The sequence below is a fragment of the Gambusia affinis genome, linkage group LG07, assembly GCF_019740435.1.
Source record: "Gambusia affinis linkage group LG07, SWU_Gaff_1.0, whole genome shotgun sequence".
Lineage (NCBI taxonomy): Eukaryota > Metazoa > Chordata > Actinopteri > Cyprinodontiformes > Poeciliidae > Gambusia > Gambusia affinis.
The window spans coordinates 18,826,114-18,846,161 of NC_057874.1; the positions used below are offsets into that span (position 1 = coordinate 18,826,114).

General features: G+C 36.1%; 2 protein-coding genes across 3 annotated transcripts; both read right to left on the reverse strand.

The window, feature by feature from the left end:
• Positions 1 to 966: 966 nt before the first annotated feature.
• zmynd10 (zinc finger, MYND-type containing 10) lies at positions 967 to 6,770 on the reverse strand. Its single transcript, XM_044120876.1, has 12 exons — positions 6,540 to 6,770; positions 5,360 to 5,468; positions 5,173 to 5,289; positions 5,036 to 5,089; positions 3,723 to 3,863; positions 3,539 to 3,627; positions 3,318 to 3,412; positions 2,878 to 3,050; positions 2,432 to 2,557; positions 2,235 to 2,356; positions 2,030 to 2,155; positions 967 to 1,235 (listed from the first exon to the last, which is right to left on the reverse strand). The coding sequence occupies exons 1-12, from the start codon at positions 6,626 to 6,628 to the stop codon at positions 1,139 to 1,141; spliced, it is 1,338 nt and encodes a 445-aa protein (XP_043976811.1). The 5' UTR covers positions 6,629 to 6,770; the 3' UTR covers positions 967 to 1,138.
• Positions 6,771 to 7,633: 863 nt separating this feature from the next.
• On the reverse strand, positions 7,634 to 20,042 carry nprl2 (NPR2 like, GATOR1 complex subunit). 2 transcript variants are annotated; one of them, XM_044122573.1, is made up of 11 exons: positions 19,973 to 20,042; positions 17,947 to 18,038; positions 17,677 to 17,845; positions 17,442 to 17,550; positions 13,089 to 13,225; positions 12,685 to 12,782; positions 12,462 to 12,498; positions 10,862 to 10,955; positions 10,665 to 10,782; positions 10,427 to 10,569; positions 7,634 to 8,383 (listed from the first exon to the last, which is right to left on the reverse strand). In XM_044122573.1, the coding sequence occupies exons 1-11, from the start codon at positions 20,030 to 20,032 to the stop codon at positions 8,316 to 8,318; spliced, it is 1,125 nt and encodes a 374-aa protein (XP_043978508.1). In that variant the 5' UTR covers positions 20,033 to 20,042; the 3' UTR covers positions 7,634 to 8,315. The 2 variants fall into 2 exon arrangements, with proteins under 2 accessions (XP_043978508.1, XP_043978507.1); XM_044122572.1 differs by lacking the exon at positions 19,973 to 20,042 and adding an exon at positions 19,305 to 19,654.
• Between the last annotated feature and the right edge of the window lie 6 nt (positions 20,043 to 20,048).

The window sequence follows — 20,048 nt, forward strand, 5'->3', positions numbered from 1 at the left end:
ATGACATTGTCATAAACATGACAACACCTGTTAAGAACATGAAGGAGTCTTTATGAATGTCTATGTCTGTTGTCACGAAGTGTAATTTGGTAAATTATGAAACTTTTAATGCAAAGCTTCTATAAAAGTTGCATTGAAAGTCAATTAAAAGTGCCCACTTTGCATTAAAGTGTCATTATATAAAAAATAAGGCAAAGTGGGAACTTTTAATGGACTTTTAATTAAAAGGCTGTTCAACGTTCCCATTTAGTCCCTATTAGTTTATAAGTTACCTGCATAAAGACTGTTTCATGTTCATAACAGGTGTTAAGTCACATTTATGATACTGTCATGTCAGTCTTATAGACACCCCGTCAAATAAAGTCTTACCGAAAAGTTACTCTAGTAAAAGTAAAAGTACAGGTTGAACTGTTTTACCCATAAAAAAGAAAAAAGTACGTTTTGAAATGTACTTTCTAAAAGTAAATACATTACATTTAGTTTTATACCTCACTAAACCAGAACAAACTTCAGATCCAGAGAAACACCTATTAGTTGTCTTTCCTTTGGTTTTGTTGTTTTGTTTGTATTTCCTTCTGATTCATGTAAAGCACTTCGAACTGCCTTGTTGCTGAAAATGTGCTATATAAGTAAATTTATATCTGCACAGCTCTGGATGATAAAGTTGAAGATAAAGTTGAACATTGGAGACAACTTTATTTTCACTCGAATTATGAATTTCATTTCAAGTCTGAAAATCCTGGCGACTGTTGCAACATCCGTCCATCCTGTCTTCTCTTCCCTGATTGAACCCTGACCTCCACCGATCTGCGACTGCTGATCAGATTGGAAACGACCGCTCCAGGTGAGCCAGCAAGTCTTGGCTCCTGAAGGAAGTTTGGAAAGTTTTCTGAAGTATTTCACAAAAGCATTGCTTTCACACTCGTTTGAGTAACAGAGTTAAGAAATAAAAACTGCACAAAATGATCAAGTTAAAACTTTATTGCATCACGTTTAAAACCAAAATTCTATAATAATATCTAAAGATGTGTGAGGGATTCCTGTTAGAAAAATCTGAATTTACATAAAACGTTGTGATTCAGTGTCGTACAAATAAAAGCGGGTTTGTTTCCTAGCTTTAAATGTTTAGTCAGTTAAATTATCTCAGCTCTTTGTCTTCGTGGATCTTCTGCAGGGTCTCAGTCATGAGCTGACAGGCCTGCTTGTGTTTAGGCCAGTGTTTCACCTGACACTGTCTGTGGGAGAGAAACACGACACACAGGGTAAAACTTACCCGTCAGAAAATGACACAAAACATTTATTTACAAATAAAAACAGAAAGAGTGGCGTACATTTACATTCAACTCCCCTGAGATAAACTAAATTAAACACAACTGGGGCCCCATTTGAACAGTTTGGTTTTAATTAGGGGCATCAGAGTAAGGGAGGTTGACATTTTTCAGGATTTTATTTCTGTGAAATTTGAAACCCATATATAATTTACCTAACATGGAATTATTATGAATTACTGCAAAGCCTGTCGCAATAGATCAGTCAATCGCACGATAAATTAAAACAAACTCAATAATTTCCATTTGTATGATTTATCTTTTTTTGCTTTTCTGTCTTTCTACCAAAAATTGGATGACAAAAGTGTTCAGTCTGGTGCTTTGGTCTCAACTAGCTTTTATTTTGAAGGACAATTTAGTTTACAGAGACTTCATAGCTCATTCTATTGGTTTCTGTTTTATTTATTTTGCATATTTAAAATGTCTTCCAGTTCTAGTGTTTAATGTTCATTAGAAATTAAATTATTATTATTATTTTTATGCCATTACAATTATACTACTTTAAAATGGTCTCAAAACAACAATATTATCATTTATCCTAAAAACTTCTGGAACAATTTATCATCCAGTAAAATGTGTTATTGTGTTATGGCTGATTGCGGGAATGAAAAGCTCGGTACAATATAACATTTTGTGGTATTTTTCCACAAAATGTGTGTGAATATTATTGCCAGAGGGGTCTGTCTCCCCTCATGTCTCACCTGCTGCAGTACCACTCTCCCTGGCATCCAGAGCATCTCTTTGGAGCCTCTTTCCCGCAGCATCCACACTTTGGTTTCTCCGGGAGCAAACGCTCCATCACATCCAGGCTGTACGTCTGCGCCAACCTTGGTGAAACATTTTTAAAGCAGCGGCTCATGAGCTCTTCCTCTACACACCTTGACCTCACAGTGTCTTCAGCGTTACCTTTGGGCCTGTTGCTGCAAGTCGCTGTCAGACGGGCTGAATGTTTCCTTAACCTGATATTTAGCTATTCCTTTCCACTTCCCAGAATTTTCTCTGATGATCTGGTTCCACATTTCTGGGATCTGAACGTAAATAAAACCCAGAGGATGAGCGTGCAGCAGTAGGGATGATGAGCGCGTGTCTGTGACAGTGACTACCTGCTGCAGAACCAGATCTTTCTTTGGTGGGGCCGGGTCTGTAACAGCCAAATGGGCCAGAAAGCGCTGGAGCTCGACCAAGTTCGGTAACTGATCGATCAGCACGTCTGTCAAGAAACTCCTGAGCTGTGAACAGCACAGCAGCAGCAGGAGTCAGGAGGGGAAAAAGTGCTTGCAAGAGGATGGTCAAGGCTCTCTGGTTATATAATTACTGCTGCAGGAAGAGAAGCTTATAATAGGAGGAAACTGAGTAATAAACAACCTTTGGAGAATGAATCTGTGCTCTACAAGAGAAGGAGATCGGATAGGATGTAATGAACAACAACCTGGAGCAGTGATACTTCCAAACCATCAGCTCAACTTTTACCAAACCTGTAAAATTAGACACACAACTCCCTGGGCGTAAAAGAAACAGGTAAAAAGCCAGTGTTTGTTTCGGTGCAGACCTTAAGAAGTTGGTTCTTGTTGAAATTGTTGAAGTCGTATTTTCTTTGGCACTCCTCCTTCAGGACCAAACTGTAAAGAGCCATCCAGACCTGGCCGTCAAGTTTAGTCATCTTCACATGGTCCTCTGCAGAAATCCTCTGCCATTTGCCATTGATGTACTTTTCTACTTGGCCTGCAGGGGGAAGCAGAGACAACATAGAGGCTTTCAAAAGTATTCACAATGTGGCAATAAATCAATCAATCGAATCGTAAATGAATATAAGCTAAATAACTTTCATTCTGATGATTAATATTTTTTGAAGGGCAAAGATAGATAGACAGACGGACAGATTGGTCAATCAGTCTGTAAAGTGTTTAGAGATCTGTAGGATTTTATATCTTTAGTGTAACAGAGGATAATATCTCTCTGCTCATCTGAGTTGCAGATGGTGTGATCCACCTTTGTTGCTCCGACTCCAGGGGCAGGACTCGACCAGCTGAACCAGGACACAGGGCATGTTGTGCGTGCAAAGCATACGATTGATGACGCTGATGCTGGGAGGAAAAAGATGATATTTGTATTCTGCACCCCGCTTGTCATCTGTCAGATGTTTAAAGTTTTCATTTTACTTTGAAAAATTGAGATTGTGGTCAAACAAGTGGCTTTAAATCGATTCCTACCTCTCGGTATGATCTGCGATGTAGCTCAGCACAGATATCGCTTTCAGGGAGATTTCAAACTCCAGTGCAGCACTCTGCACCTGCAGCTCCTTGGTTAGGTAAAAATAAAAATCACGCGACTTCTATCTCTGTTTCAAAAGGTGAGGAAAAGCTACAGAATGCAGAGAGAAGCAGCTAATTTTACCTCTAGAGAGGATATCTGGTTCTGATAATCATGAGCAGTGGCAGCACGGGACTTGGTTGCTTCACTGGCCAGCAGGGTCAGTTTACGATGGCAGTAATCCACCAAGTCAAGAAGAGAATCGTCAGCTGCCTCACAGGAATCCTGAAAACCAGACATACGAATCACTGACGTCCTAAAGGATTCACACGCCCCGTACCAAAACTTAAAAAGAGGTCAATACTGGAAGAAAACCTGTTGGAGGCTGCAAAAAATCAAGGGGATATCAACTCTAAAAAGAGCCACAGTGGAAATACTTTAGAATATATTCAGAAGGTAGAATGGCCCAGTCAAAGTCAGGATGTAAATCCAATTAAGAATCTGAGGAGAAAAGCTGAAAATTTATGTTAACAACTGATAACAATATTCATCCTGAGCTATTTTATGAAGAACAGTGGAGGCAGATTATTGCCTCCAGATCAGGGCTGTCAAACTCATTTTCATTTTGGGCCATATTAAAAATATGAATGTTCTTAAAGGGCCGGTTGTGCCAGAATATATAGATAAAACCAATTAAACTGTTAAAATATCAATAATTAGCAGTTCTGCCTCGATTTAGTGTTTTTTTCTTTGTTTGTTTTTTTACAAAATTACAGATTTTGTGGTGCCCATTTAGAAATATTAGTAAGGAATTGTTAGAATATTTGCACTAAAGTTAAATGTCACTTTTTATTACTCGCTGTGTCTTTTATGAGCTATAACTTGACACCAAGTAAGGCTGAGGCAGCAATCACTTAAACTCAATGTTTTTGACCAACTTTGAGAAAATCTGCAGTAAAATCAGAAAAAAATTACGATTTTGTGTAAATTTTGCAGATTTGTGAAAAACTGGAAAACCTTATCAATGTAATTTGGAGTCTAGAGGGCCACATTTGGCCCTCTAGAGTTTGACACTTGTGCTCTAGATGTTCAAAGCTGGTTGAAACATTCATTTTCAGAATGTAATTTCCTAAAATGAAGGCCTGTACGAACAAGATGCTAATAAGAGGACAGAGATGGATCTGTGTTTATGTTTGTATAAAACAGTTATTGAAAAGTAAATAAAGAGTTTAAAAGAAAAGATTAATTTCAACAATAGGTGATTCAGGGAGACTGAATACAAATGACCAACTTTTCAGATTTTTATTAGCACTCACAAAATGAAAACCAATCAGATGCATTTTCTTCCACTTTGACCATTACACACTTTTTGTTTTGGTTTGTCACAGAAAATCTCAATAAAATACTTTTTTAGTTCAGAGAATGTAGGTATCATAAATATTTGAGAATTTACGGACCTTATGAAACAATATTGTTTCAAGCAGGTTAATAATTGTAGCTTCATGGCGGATCTAAGAAAGACAAAAAGAGAAATAAACAAATAAACAAGCTAGCATGAGAAGCTGATCATGGATGCTGAACATCTTTAATTTACCAGCATGTAAAGATGAAACGTGCTCTTAGGGTTGAAGTCCTGCAGCTGGCATAAGATGGGAAACACTTTCTGCTTCCACACCTCCACAAGGATCATCTCATGGACCAGAACTGGTATCTGCAGAGAGGGATTCATCAATAACATCGCTGTAAATTGACATGTTTGCATCTTACGATCTGGAGGTCACCTTTCCAAAGGACACCAGGAAATCCTTGACAAACTCATCATGCATGGCCGAAGCACTCAGGATGGCCTGCATGTTTAGCTTTTCAATAAACTCGTGCTGTCTGAACCACCTGAGGAAAAAAATGAGGATGTTTTATAAACAGCTGCAATATGAGACCCTGGCTTAATCAAATCCATACATAAGGAATCAGTTCCAGCTTTTCACGCCATAATTGTAAAATGTATTCCCAGTGTAGCTGAGCTCTGCCTTGACTCAGCGTTCAGGAATTTCTTCCAGCTTGGCAGCAGCTGGGATGGTTCTTGGAAAGCGTGTTCAAAGAGAAATGAAATACATATATACCTAGATTAACACAGTGGACTAAAAAATGAACCGCATTAACAGAAGATTTTAAATTGTGCCAGAAAGAATCGCTAACCAAAGGGTTTGCAGTCTCTTACAGATAAATGAGCTTTTTGGGATTTTACGGCTTTGGGAAGGAAGTTGTTTCTTCCAGTTCGTTAGTTTTTCGCATAATGTCAAAAATAACCTGCATGTCTGAAGTGTACATGTCAGATAACAAGTTTGATTCTTGCAGTCGTCACAATGTAAAGAAAAAAGGCAGAAAAGAATGAATTCAAGTGTGTCTTCTTTAACATATCAATTTATGTTACTATAAAGGATGTACAAATTTCACCTCAGATGTCCACAATTTATGGAATAATCCTCTACAGAGTTAATCTGATGCAGAAAATCTGCCTTTAACTTTGTTCCTGTCTGCTGAAAATAATTAAATGTTTTAATTTTGTATTTTCAAATCCCCTGTCACTAACACATTTTTATATTAAAAACATGTCCCACAAAAGTATTTAGTAACACGGTGTTTCGCTCACAAAACAGTCGAAATGTAATTACACAAATATGGACTCACTTCTGAAGGGGCAGGGGGATTTTCTGCTGTTTTTTTAAGGAGTGTCAGAATGAGAAGGATTTCTAAAATTGTTTTTGTACAACTTTAGAGAACAATCTAGATCTATTTCCTTTCATGTCAGTTATAATCTTCCTTGCTCTATCACAACACGTGTAATGATGCAAGCAAAGCAAATTGAATTACTTGTTCAGCAGTTTTTCAGATCTTTATCGTCGTCTCCTACTCCTACGTTAGCTTACATTAGCTGGTGCTAACGTTAGTTTCTGATCTTACCTCACAGAGCCCACTTCTTTGAGGGAAAAGGTTTCCAGACTTTGAATAAACCCCTCAGCTTCAACCGGCAGCACTACCGATGTATCCATTTTAATAGTCTTGGTTGTCCCGCAAAATGTCGGTCAATATATAACCTTCGCAGCTATTTCAGTAAATTTCTTTGAAAGTGACCAGCAACTGGGAAAGAGATACAGGTAGTTGTCAAGGTAACCGTAAACTAAGTACAGTTTGTAGTGGTGGCCACGAAGGGGCGCCAGATTATCACATAAATCACAGACTGGAATGACTACTGACGATTTGATTGGCTGGTACGTTGTTAGGCAACGCCGTCTTCAGTTGTATTGCAGCCAATCACAGTCAATCATTTGTTAGCCGAGTACAAAAAGGAAGGCAAAGTTCAAATTCCTAGTAGTTCGCTTTCTACATGCACTTACTTAGAAAGTATTAATATCTAAATAGTTCAACCTTGTTAAAACTATTTATTGAGTAAACCTTGATTAGTTTATTTTTTTTTATTTTAAAGAAGACATTGAAAAATGATTTTAATAGGGAGCTTTTTTTTGTTAAGCAATGGTTTATTGTGATAAAAACCAACATATTTCCTTCATACTTTCTGAATGTTCTAACACTTAACTTTGACTTTTGTCTGCTTCTTTATTTGTACCTATTTATTTTGTTTAGTCTTTAAGTATATCACAAAGCTATTCCAGTTTACCAAGATTTTTCCAGCAGCCAACATTCAGATACTCTTTTTCGTCCTTTTAATTTCCTTTATGTGTTTGAACTACACAGATTAATGTCATTGTTAGATAGAACAAAAATTAATTCAAAAAGTAGCCAAAGAAAAAAAACTGAAGAGGCCTGAATAACTTTAGCTCAAGATGAGTTCAAAATAAAAATAAAGAATTAAGAAATACAATATTTCTGGGACTTCACACTTTAAGTTTAGTTTTGACCAGTGATTGTATGTAAACTTCTAAACTTGTAAGAGCGTGGTGTACAAGATTTTTCAACAAGTCGATTCAATTTTTCAGTTTTACAGCCTGTGAAACCTAAAAAAAAAAATCACATCAAAAGTAAAAAATAATAAAAAATCAAGGTACACTTTGTTTTATTCAGTCTTATAAAGACAGGCATTGTGCAGTTACTTTCTTCACTGCAAGTTTCAAAACACAGAGAAATGTTATGCAAATGGAGACTTTAAATGCATATCCCAGTATTTGACATTATTTTTATTCAACCCAACTTGTGCTGTGGTATGAGGAGCCATTTACAACAAATTTCTGCGCAGTAATAAGTTATCCCAACAGTTAGGTAAATGGAAGCATTTCCTGCTCAGTATTTCCAAGTCTGCAGGTCATGTACCAATGGTTCTGTGTAGCTGCAAAGGTTGTCTGGCATTTACAGTAAATAGAGACCTTTTTTGTCACAATGTAAGCAGGATATGATACAGGAATAGCCATATTTTTGGTTTACACAGTAACAGTTAAAAGAAACCCACACACACTGTAAACCTGAGTAGGAAACAGTTTAAACTGAATTTTAACATATTCTAGTTAATACCCGGTTATGCTCTCTTCTGGACTATTGTTTACAAAACAAGGAGAAGACAATAACCAGATTCAGGTTAAAGTTAAGTCACGGTCTTTTAAAGATAGAAATAAATAATTAGTGAAAAACAGAGCAAAGAAATTTACAAAACATCACTCAATCTTTGAGGCGTCTCGCTCTTGGCCGTATTGGTGGAGGCTTCTTGGTAGATGGCTTCATTTAACCTCACTTCCAGCAGATGACAATATTAGGGTCATTTTCCAAACGTTCATCCAGCTCCTGGTAACTAATCCCTGTAAAAGTCAGCATATACTTCAAAATACATATAAGACTTTCATGTTGAGGTAAAATATCATCTTATGTTAAGCAAGTAGCATCCCGAGCTGTTCAAAATAACTGCAATAAGTTATGTACTCCAAAACATTTGTCTGAATACCTGTCCAGAAATGCAAAACTATCTTACAAGAATATTTTTATTTATCTAATTCGGAATTTAAAATAATCAGTGGCTGGTTTTAACTTTAAACATTAATTATTATTTTTTGCTACCTGATTTTGTCACGTTAGCAGCTCTAATGGTGAAACAATTGGTATAAAGTGACAACTTGTTGACATTTTTGTTCTCTCTCAGCCTAAATAATTGGTCTTTAATGTGACATTTAGAGCTGCAAAAAGCATTTTCCAGTTTCACAAATTCCTTCTGTTTCTGCTTTATTTCACACTAAACCAAGTTTAACTTTCAAGCAAAGATAAACTGAGAAAATACGATACGATGCAGTTTTAAATTATGAATTAAATTCTTCTTAAAAGCAATACAGGCCAACCTGGTTCAACACAAAAAATAACTGAGCACTAAACATAATAACCACATGAATAATCAAGCATTTCCAGTAACTGTTGAGTCTTATTGCAGAACTGTCTTAATTCAGCCCCACTGGTGAGTTTAAAAGCATAAACAGTCTACATAAGGCCACGCTGCAGCATTTTAATGCGATTCAAATCCAAACTTTGACTAGGTTTCTATCGATGATGGCAAGATGTATGGTGTTCTCTTTTTGAAATATTGTGTTTGTTTTACCCCAAAACATGCCACTTTTATCTTCTTTTAATGCTATTTTAATAAAAGTCATGGTGATAATAGGGGCACATCAAATGATATTTGTGCTTTTTTTTTTCATCTTCATGTGTTTCAAACTGGAGGTCCAACACTTTGTAAACGTTTCAAAACTAAATGCATTTAACTGGTTAATATCAGCAAATTTATAACTTAAAAAGGAAACATTCATTTTCACATAGTTAGGTTGCTACGAATAGCTTTTAAAATCCTAAATTAGAATCTGCTTTTTGAATTTACTCACTTTATATTTGTCAAATATTACAATTTATCTGAAATATTCACATTTAAGCGAAAATAAAAAGCAGAAGAAATCTGTAATACTTTATGAAAGTCTTCTTCTGATTGGTTGATCAGGCCCTGTGATGTCTCCTCCCCTGACGCTTGGACACTCAGTGACCAACTGAGTTCAAATTCAGCAAAACAAAACATCAGAGCCCATCAGATATTAGCATACTGAGCCAGAACCAGGCCTAATTATCACTCTGTCAGATTCAGTTGGGATAATTTTTGACCAAAGCTTGGATGTTTGTTCGGCATCACTCATTAACTTTGTTTCAGCACTCCTTTCCTTCGTATCTGACTCAGTTTTGAATCACAAGGTGGAAGAAGAATTATTCCAAAAGAACTGTACCAGAACCAACAATCTTTTGGTTTTTGAGAGACATTTTTGGCTAAATAACAGCTGTTTAAGCAGGAATGTTCCCGTTCCTTCTTTTAGGTAACACTGAGACAATCAAATCTTTCTTTAGCTGTGATTCTGGTTCTTAACACAAACAGGTGTCTCTCCAAGACTTTGAATACATCACGCCTTGGGGTAAAGTGAAACATTAGATCTCAGAATTAGGCCATGAAGCCTCTTTCTTTAGGCTCCTAACAGACCAGGAAGCTATTAATAACTGAGATTTTTATTCAGTTTAGATTATATTTTCAACATTCTCTCCCTCACAGTTACAGTCATGTGTTCACTGGTCATGGACTGAATATGTAATCAGTGCATATTTTGCAGTGCAAAGTTTCTGTAATTTGTGCTATAAATAGTGTGCTGAACTTTAGCAAGAATTTTTTAAACCGAGGAAATGTGTCAGCGTTCCTTTCCTCTGAGAAAACACCAAAATGGGCATCAGTACTAGGATGAGCTGAATCTATAACGAATAACTGAACTGTACAAGGTAAAAACAAACAAACAAACCCTGAGTTTAAATAGAGCTGCTGAACTTGCCTGTTTTGCAGCAGATTTCATCATAACTATGACAGCCAGTGTAGAGACGAGGCGGTCTGCTTCTCTCATCCCGGACCACCTTCACAGGATACTTCTGAAGCCGTCGGATGAGACTTTTCATCAGTCCGAACTGGATTAGCCTCCTGGGTAAAACAAAACACACACTTTGTAAAACAAGAGTCACTCTGACCCGATATTTCCAGGGCAGCAGAGTCACTCTAGGAACTGATACGCTGACCTCTCGTCAACCCTTTGAAGTTGCTGCGAGTAGCGAGAACAAAGGTCCCGCACCGTCGTTCCAGGACTGAGACCGCAGTAGAGCTGGAACACGTCCCGGAGGCTGGCACGTCTCTGACCTGATCATGACCCAAAACGCTGCAATCAACCTCTGGAAATCAATCAAAATGTCATCTTCAAGCAGATGTTTTTCCTTACCCTGTTTGGAGACGTAGATGAGGCATTCGGCCTGAAGGGATTTGTCATCAATGAGGCTCTGAACCTTTGGGGTTGTGCAGTAGACATTGGAGTACTGCGAAAGTTAACAAGACAGTCAACCTAAAAACTGTCTGATTACTGGAGTTCCTACAAAACTGTTTTTACAGACAGATTTTAATTTTTGGCCCTTTTTTTTTATCATTTATTTATCTTTGTGCAAGCTTTATTTGTAATGATATGCTTGGACAACAATAACACTTTAAATATATTTGTATAGAACATTAAGAAAAAAACAAAATAAATAGAATAAAAGAAGAGGCATAATTCAATATAATTTACAACATTAAGTCTCTCACAATTACACATTTTGCTGGATGATAAATTGTCTGATAAACAATAATATTGTCGTTTTGAGACCATTTAAAGTAATATAAAGGTAATGGCATAACGGGTAGTACGCCCTCTCAATTAACATTGCAAATGAAGACAAGAATATCCAAAATAAATAAATGAAATGAAAATAAAAACCAATCCAATTATAATGGATTATGAAATCTCAATAAAGAGAACTGCCCTTCATATCATATAAAATTAAAGAGAAAACCTACTATTACTAAAAGTATGAACTCAAAATGGGATTAAAGACTAAAGAATTATGTAAATTTACCAAAATAAAGCTAATTTGAATTTGATTCTGAGATTCCTCACCAAATTTCCCGTTTTATTTACATTTAGAGTCAGAAAGCTCAACATCACTCAGTTTTTGATGTTTTTCAGGCAGTTCAGGTGACAGGATAAATGCTGTTTATCTTAACTGGAAGGCAAGCCGGAGTAAAAATGAAAAACACCAATTGTGCTTCCTTAAGATTCACCACATTCAGCACAAGATGAATAGAAACGGACCAAACACGCAGCCCTGGAGAACCCCAAAGTGGACAGGAACTCATTTTGATGGGAGATATTAAGAGATTTCTAGCTTTTATTTCAACATGTTCTAAACACTATTAAGTCTAAAAGCAATAAAATAATACCGTTCCCAGCGCTAACTGCTCTATATAGGACACGGCTATAAAAGCAGATAAAACATTGTTTTCCTACAACTCCTATGGCTTTTAATTACATAGTATCTTCTTCAATAAAATGTCTGTTTTGAAAATGATATTACTATGTGGTGCAAAGGTTTCCAAATGACATGCCACAGTTTTGATCCAAATTAGGCTTTAGGTTAGAAAGAATGTTGTGAAGAAAGTACATTTTTTTAATTAAATATTAAGGTAAACTGAGCAACATTTTGCTTAGTTTTTACCATGTCTGAAATTTTTGGCTTTCACAAATTACGATTTTAAAATTAAAGATAAATTTTTCCTCACATGGCCATGCCTGGAAATGCTGAAAACCAATTACTCCAAAAACCAACAATATTTTCTATAAATTCTTAGAAATAGCAAGAATCCTGTTAGCGTGAGCTAATAATTCTGTTATATACTAATATTTAACATTTTGAGGTTGGCCTTTGTGCTATTTCATGAACAGTTTCACAACACTAAATCTGCCCACATTGGAAAACATTAAACAACATGCTGTAAAATTAGTGCAGTACCTGGAATATCGAGACCAAAGTCACAACACCATAATACCTGGAAGGACAAGATAGATGCAAATATATCAGTTTTTACTGTTTGTCCTAGAAGATGTGAGGACTTTAAAAAGCAACGCAAACAGCCGTATAATTTAAAGCAAACAAACCGTACTAAAAATACCAAAATCTATAAGAACTGCAACGGATTTGCTGGTCCACTCATAAATAACAGGAATGAACTCACAGCAGATTCTGCACAGCGATACGAACAAGATTCAGCTCGACGTCTGCTTCGGCAGAGATTTTCTGAATGTGCCTGAATCCATCAATGTATGGCAAGATCTAAATAAAACAACATAACAGATAATGAGCTCCACAGCCTCATTTGTTTGAAGAATGCAAAACTATATTTGCTATTAGCGTGAGAACATTGTTTTATTACAGTAATAACACTGCACTGCATCAATAAAGAGATAATTTCCTATTAGAGAAGCTCATTTCCCCGCAAAGAAACATTTGGAAAAGTCATCACTTTTTCCAACGTGATAAAAAGTGTTACACACTAATCTTTTAACAGCTGCTTCTTGGAAATCCAGAACATGTCTTATCACGATGTTGATATTAGCAACCACAAAGTGCTCATCCTGCCTGCTGAGTGGTGAGGTCCCACTGAGACTTTATAAAAAGCTCTTTGCATTCGGTGAAGACGGGGACGTCGTACTCCTGGACAGTGGGGGGGTCCGTCCGCTGCTGGATCAGTTTTAGCTGGATGGTGTTGGAGTCGTCTAGAGAAAGAAAAAAAAAAAAAAAAAAAAACGGGTTACAAACCTCACCCTAATTAAGGAGTTATTCCCCTGTTATGTAATTATATGTTTAACTAATGTTCTGAATCACAAATTCAGCTTTAAAAAAACAAACCTGACAGGCTGAAAGGTAGGGCTGGACAAAATGGCTGACAAACATTTCACGATACAAGTGTTTCATATCAGTCGATATCGATAATTATTGATTACATTTTCGTTTTAAATATCAGAAATACAGCCAAACTAGTGATGTGACCTTTTCTGTTTTATCCACAGTTTTTAATCCATGCTGTTGTTTACTTTTAAGCAGTTAGGAGGCACAGTAAACTGCTGCTGCGCCAGTTACTCCACAGGCTGTTGCTAGGTAACCAAAGAGTGAGTTGCTAGGTAACCAAAGAGAGTGAGTGAGTGAGTTAGTTGGTTCCACCAATTTTACTTAGCTCGCCCTGAAAGATTGAGCAGCTAAGTGCTGAACATCAGCGATAAATAAGAAAACTTGAGGATAAAGTGACAAAGCTGAGCACACAATGAATTAAAAACTCAATTCAAAACACAATAAAATGAACCGGTAAAACTGATAAAGTCTCAACTGGATTAAAGGCAAATGAGTAAAAGGTTTTCAGACGAGTTTTCAAAATGGACGCCGAAGAGCTAGAGTATACATTTATTCATAACTATCCTGATTCCTGACAATACTGTTTTTGGTTTTATCAGACAAAGACTGTCATTTATTATTTTAACAATACTATCATGATAAAAGAAAATTTTACAATAATGACAAGCAATAGAATAAGTGCCCACCTGCACTTTGACAGACGTAGATTTCTCCTGCTATCACAAAGTAAAGTGCCTCAGTAAACGTTTTCACATTTTGTCACATCACTACCCCAAACTGTTGTCTTATTTTACTTTTATTTGACAAACGAGCACAAAATGAAGCATGGTTTATCATTTATTTCTAAACACAAATCTAACATGTGAGAATCAATTTGTATTGTAATTCTTTAGTCTTATAATCATATCCTAAATATAAAATCTGGTCCTCCATCTGCCTTCAGAGGCCACTTAATTAGAGTAAACATCTGTCCAGCTGTGTGTGTTGTAACAGTGTCCCTGCACATCAACCCTGTGAACCATGGTGGCAGTATCATGCTGTGGGGAAGCTATTCTATAGCAAGAAGATGAAAGCTGGTCAAAATTGTGACTGCTTCTGTGTATCTGCGTGGTTGATAAGCACAATAAGTACAATGAAAAATGCATCCAATGGTGCAACTTAGCTCAAGATAACCTCAGGTTTAATAATTTGTTTTAATAATAAATACTTCTCACAACACTTAACAATCTGGCAACAAGAAATTTTTATTGTTGTTCTGTAAGAACAACAATAAAGATAGAGCCAAGGCAGTGGGTTATATGAAAGCACATTCTTGCATTTGAAAGGTCCAGTTAAAGTCCAGACTAGAGGTATTGACTCAAATGGCCAATACCTTGTTACAATTTTTATAATTTTTCACATTTTTAATTAACAAAGCCACATATTCTGCATCCTAAGGGCATAAAGTAGCATTATCGAATGTCCTTCCTCCAACCACACATCTCTATAATTATCAAAGTTGTTTGCAAACCTGCCATTATTTACAATTTTCCATCTCTTTAACTTTTCCTTTTGTTCAAATATATAAAACACAGCCAGGGAATTTTTAAATTAGTTTTTTGAGTTGGATATTTCTAAGAATCTGTATGTTTATTTTCAGAGCAGTGCATCTCATCTTGCCTTGTACATTTGACCTCACTGTAGAGTTTAGCATATTTTTATCATTACTTATCTTTATGTGCATCATGTTTCCACATGATATCTCAACGCTCCCTTGAGGAACAACAATTTCTATTTTCTATGTTTCAATTTAATTCTATTCTACAATTATGCACTGCCTCGTGTATATTTGTCACATCACAATAAAACAGTTAAAATGGGTTAAAATTTGAAAGAACTTTCAGGAATGCAAACACTTTGTAAGAGACTGTTACTGTATATTTAGCAAAAATATGAGATTGACAGCGAGTTAAAAATGTGAAATTACATAACAAATTAGACGTGTGGCCTTGAAGTTGCAAATCATTGTTTCACACATAAAATAAGAGTTTTAGTAGCTGGAAACTGACAGGCATAACTAGATTATAATCACTATGAAGATTTTATAAGCGGGTTATAAAACCACCAAGCTATCATTACCTGGAGTAGACGCAGCGGAAAAGTGCACACTTTTACTTTTAGAAGAGTTATTGTCTCATCACCTAATAAAAGTCACACACATAACACTTTACAACCTATCACTGCTTGTTAAGCAAACATTAACTTTTCATGTAATTTCTTTGAAGTTTCCTCCATATAATTTCAGTTCTGAATCATGAAATTAGTCTTGAGTCACATATTTCACAGATATTGAGCTGTATACAATCATAATACAGCAATACAGCTTAGCCTTAAAGCAATGATCGCTATGCAAATATGTGCAATAAATATGTGCACATTAGTGCAATTCAAAGCTCAACCATGTGACAATTAACAACTGTGCTTTTATTTATTTATTTTTATTTGAAACATGTAAGACACCTCCAGCCTCTTCCATCCTGTCCAAACGCAACAAAACATATTTTACAATATAAATTAGGTTCTAAATTGTAAAGACAAACAGCTTCATTGATTAAGAGGCTTTAATTTTAGTGGCATTCACAGGATGGTTGTGAGATAAATGCCATATTTTATTTTCAGTTTGAGAAAATGGGGATTTACATGAAGAAAATAAAACCACTGAGAGAAAGTCACAGGTGTCTTTTCAAAGTTTAAGAGTGTTTACGTCGTTGTTAGAAAGAGATCTGCAAAGCTGCAGGATCTAATTTCATCCCAACAGTTTTACTTCCTTGTTCAACTTCTTTTTGACCATTTTGAGCTGATTTCTCTCTTTTTTTAGAGAAACTAATCTCTGGTGTGAAACTTTCGGTTCTCCGTTCGGCATCGACTCATCTGGATTAATTAAATAGAGTTTTTCCAGCCCAGGACTCTTGGTTATTGCCATCGTCAACAGCAGCTTAACTTCAAGGTGGTGCCTCCACACATTAAACATGCTGCTGTGAAAACTTAGCTGAAGAAAACTTGGCTTAAACAAAACAGTCACTCTTACAAAAGACATTTTATAGAGGCGGCCAATAAAAATAACAAATAAAACTGGTTCAAGAGAAAATTTCCATCTGGGACTAAATCCCTCCATAGCACTGATTCTGTTCTACTGAGAGTTTTTAAATCTTTTAGCAACAGATTGTGGCGATATTGAACTCTTGGTTTTACTGGATTTAACAGCGGCCTACAATACTACTGATCAAAACCTTCTCATCTGGACGCTGGGCCGATGGGTCAGCATCACTGGTTTCAGTCCGACCGCACTGGCAGATGCTTTTGTCTTAGTTTCAGACCTGGGGTGTACCGCAGGGCTCCATTCTTGGATCTCTGCTTTTTTTCTCTTTACCAGCTGCCAACTTTGGCCAAGTTAATTGTTTTTAAAGGTGTCTTATAAATAAATTAGATTTTATTGTTGTTTGGATCAGGAGGAATAAGGTCTAGAGAGAGATCCGTCCTGTTTTAGGACTTCCTTCAGCTGGGATGTCTCCCTTAGAGATGGTTCACAGTGCTGTAACAACAGATCTATTTCTAATGCCACTTACAGCACAATTTAAATGAAAGCTGCTTCTTTCTCACTGAAGAAAATTTTGCTGGACAATAACTTACTGCGCTAAACAATAATAACATTGTTTTGAAACCATTTTCGAGTAATATAATGGTATTAATACAATAATAATGCAATAACATATTCTTAAGGATCAATAAACATTAAATTCTAATGAACATTTAACATTAAACTGGAATACATTTAAAATATCAAAAATAAACAAATAAAGCAACACATAAAAATAATTATGAAGTCTCGGAAAACAACATTGTCTTTCAAAAAAACTGCTAGCTGACCAAAGCACCAAACTGAAGACCAGTTTTGGTGGAAAGAGAGAGGAAACAGAAAAATTATAAATCTAGCAAATGAAAATGATTGAGTTTGTTTTCATTTATCATGCGATTAATTGATTTATTGTGTATTGTGACAGGCCTATTTGTCACTACACAAAATGGGAAAAATCAAAATATTACCTATAGGTAATGTGCAGGCTCCTGTAGCATTAAGATCCTCCAACAATGTCGACATTATGGGTAAAAGTTTCTGCTTGCTCTCCTCCTTTGAAATAAAGCCACTTTCCAACTGCAACACAGCAGGGAGAAAATATTAATATGATCTCCAAGTCATTTTACTATAAAAATATGAAGAACAAAAGCACATTACAGCTGTAACAATATGATATAGTGATAGTAAAGTTTTACTCCTTACCTCCAGAGTTGTGAGGTACCCAGCCAGCTTTTTGACAATTGGCTCAAGAGCGCATGTGTTGGTCTGAGCATCACAAACAAAGCCGAGGTTAAAGAGGAGAGCATTTCGGCTGTACTTTTTATGCTCGATGCACACTGGACAGCCGATTAGCTTCTTCTCCATAGCAGTGCTAAAAAAATAATAAATGTTTCAAATAAATATCTATATTGAAACAGAACCAAACCAAAACATTTAAAAACTGAAGCAAAAAGACAGTGTTGGATGACATACACTGTAATTAATTTGTTTTGTAGCTCTGGCTTGGTGATGATGTAAACTTGGACTGTGTCGAACAATTCCCGTGAAATGTATTCCTCTGGTACCTGCCAAGAAAAGGACACAGAAATAAATTTACACCTCAATATTTTGGGATTAAGTCCTTAAAAAATAACTACAAAACACAAACAAGTGTCTTTGGAGAATTGGTCTGATTATCTAGTGTCAGCAAAGAGTTTGCAAGACAAATTCAAAAGTCCTTTATTCTTTCCAGAAGGAAATTAAATGCTGTATAATTAATGCTAAGGGAAGGAAGGAGCTCCTTCTATGCAATTTCTATTTTTTAATTAAGAGCAGAGTGCCATCTAATCGGGAGCTGTTTTTTTACGTTAGAACCTTCAGCAGGATGTCATTTAAATAAGCTTTACAGTTTGGGATGGATGGATGTCTATCCTGCTCACGAAGGGAAACTGCAACGTTCGATACTTTTGTACTGCGGTGGCTCTGAAAAAGCCTCTGAATGAAGACACTTTGTTGAGGTTCAACAGTCTCATGAAGAGGACGCTCAGGGTTGTCTGTAATTTTATGAAGAATCCTTCTTGTTCCAGAAAAGTTCCCACTAGCTTTGTAGCCTCTGTTTTGTTTGCTTAGACGAGACGTTTAGTAGTTTTATTACATATTCTCAAAGATGCTAACAGAATACGAGTTAAAGGAGTATCAACCTTATGTCTTTGAGCCAATCGATGTTCCTACGAATGGAGAAGGTGAGATAAAAAGGGATATTAACCATTTTCAGAATATAAACTGGTACAAATTTGTCAAGATTCCTGTTTGCTTATTTTTCCCAAATGACTGGTTTCTGTGCACTATCATCACTAATAAGACCATAAAATATATTTAAAAATTAAATCTAGCCAATCCAGTTTGAGCTGGTACACTTTTCCAAATGGTTTGTTTGTGTTTTATTGTTGCAACATTTGCTGTGATTTCACGTGCAACTCTTTTTTTTCAGGAGCCGTAGAGAATATACGAACACTTGTAAAGGAGGATATCTGAAAAAGAAAGCATTTAAAAAGTAAAAATAAACTATTTTAAGGCAACAACAAAATAGAACAATAAATATAAAAACTGATCACGGTATAGCTTCTTTAGTGACAAACCATCAAGAGACTGATTTTACAGAAAAGCCTGGCTCGTACAGGGTTGTCAAAGTCTAGAACTACTATCCGACACCTGTAATAAGTATGTATGTAATTTAGCTCTGCACATATTTGACTCAGGTGTGTTAGGGAAATGATGTATCTAAAAGTTGCGATATAGTAGCTCTCCAGGACTGGACTGGACAGGCTGCTTTAACAGGCATACGTGCTTACCTGATAAGTTATCTTTGGACCCAGAGTGGGGTGAAACTCACTGAAGAATATGCACTCTATTCGAGTTGTCATGTTCAATATGGACCTTAAATTGAAATGAAGATTACTGGATCTTCCCCATGTGTTATGCTAGCTTCTAGCTGTAACGTTAAAAACTAGCAGGTGAGTTCTTCTAAAACAAACTACAAACAGCTCCACAGTTGTACGACATCTACATAACAGTGATATTTAAGTGATATAGAGATAAGTGACGTCGCTTTATTGTTTAAACCATCCAAAAACGCTGCAAATTTTACAGCAAACTGTCCAAAGTGACGAGACAACACTGCTGCGTTCAGGGTCTCCACGGAATTTACCCTTTTAACATTCCAATCAAGAAAACAGGAACATGTGAAAACTAAAATTGGTTATAGTAAAAGTAAATATATTAATCGTTTAACTGTGTTGTATTTGCTTTTAGTGGTTTTTGAATGTCTATAGTCCTACTCTGTCCTCCAATAGGATGGAAATGTCCCCTTCTAGTTACGGGATTGTAAGCTAACAGTTGGACTTTTCATATAGTTCACACTAAGGCAATGGGATATAAGAGTTTAGACACAAATTTTAATATTTTATAAGCTATTTCCCACCCAACTACGAGACAACAATTCGTTAAAAGTTAAATTTACCATAGTCTTTAAAGGGATCGCCGCTCCTTCCTGCGTAGGGTACAAACGTTTTTGCGTCATAGAGACGTAAGTGGTG

Bases quoted from the DNA above. Each gene is read 5' to 3' on its own strand.
- zmynd10 (XM_044120876.1), bottom strand. From the start codon at position 6,628: ATGGATACATCGGTAGTGCTGCCGGTTGAAGCTGAGGGGTTTATTCAA. The intron at 5,290-5,359 runs GTGACCTCCAGA...CCCTCTCTGCAG, and splicing joins TCCTGGTGTCCTTTGGAAAG to ATACCAGTTCTGGTCCATGA. The intron at 2,357-2,431 runs GTAGTCACTGTC...ATTTACGTTCAG, and splicing joins AAGATCTGGTTCTGCAGCAG to ATCCCAGAAATGTGGAACCA.
- nprl2 (XM_044122572.1), bottom strand. From the start codon at position 19,376: ATGACAACTCGAATAGAGTGCATATTCTTCAGTGAGTTTCACCCCACT. The intron at 12,783-13,088 runs GCAGGATGAGCA...TGTTTTATTTAG, and splicing joins GGGACCTCACCACTCAGCAG to ATCTTGCCATACATTGATGG. The intron at 10,956-12,461 runs GTACTGCACTAA...TAACTTTCGCAG, and splicing joins CTTTGGTCTCGATATTCCAG to TACTCCAATGTCTACTGCAC.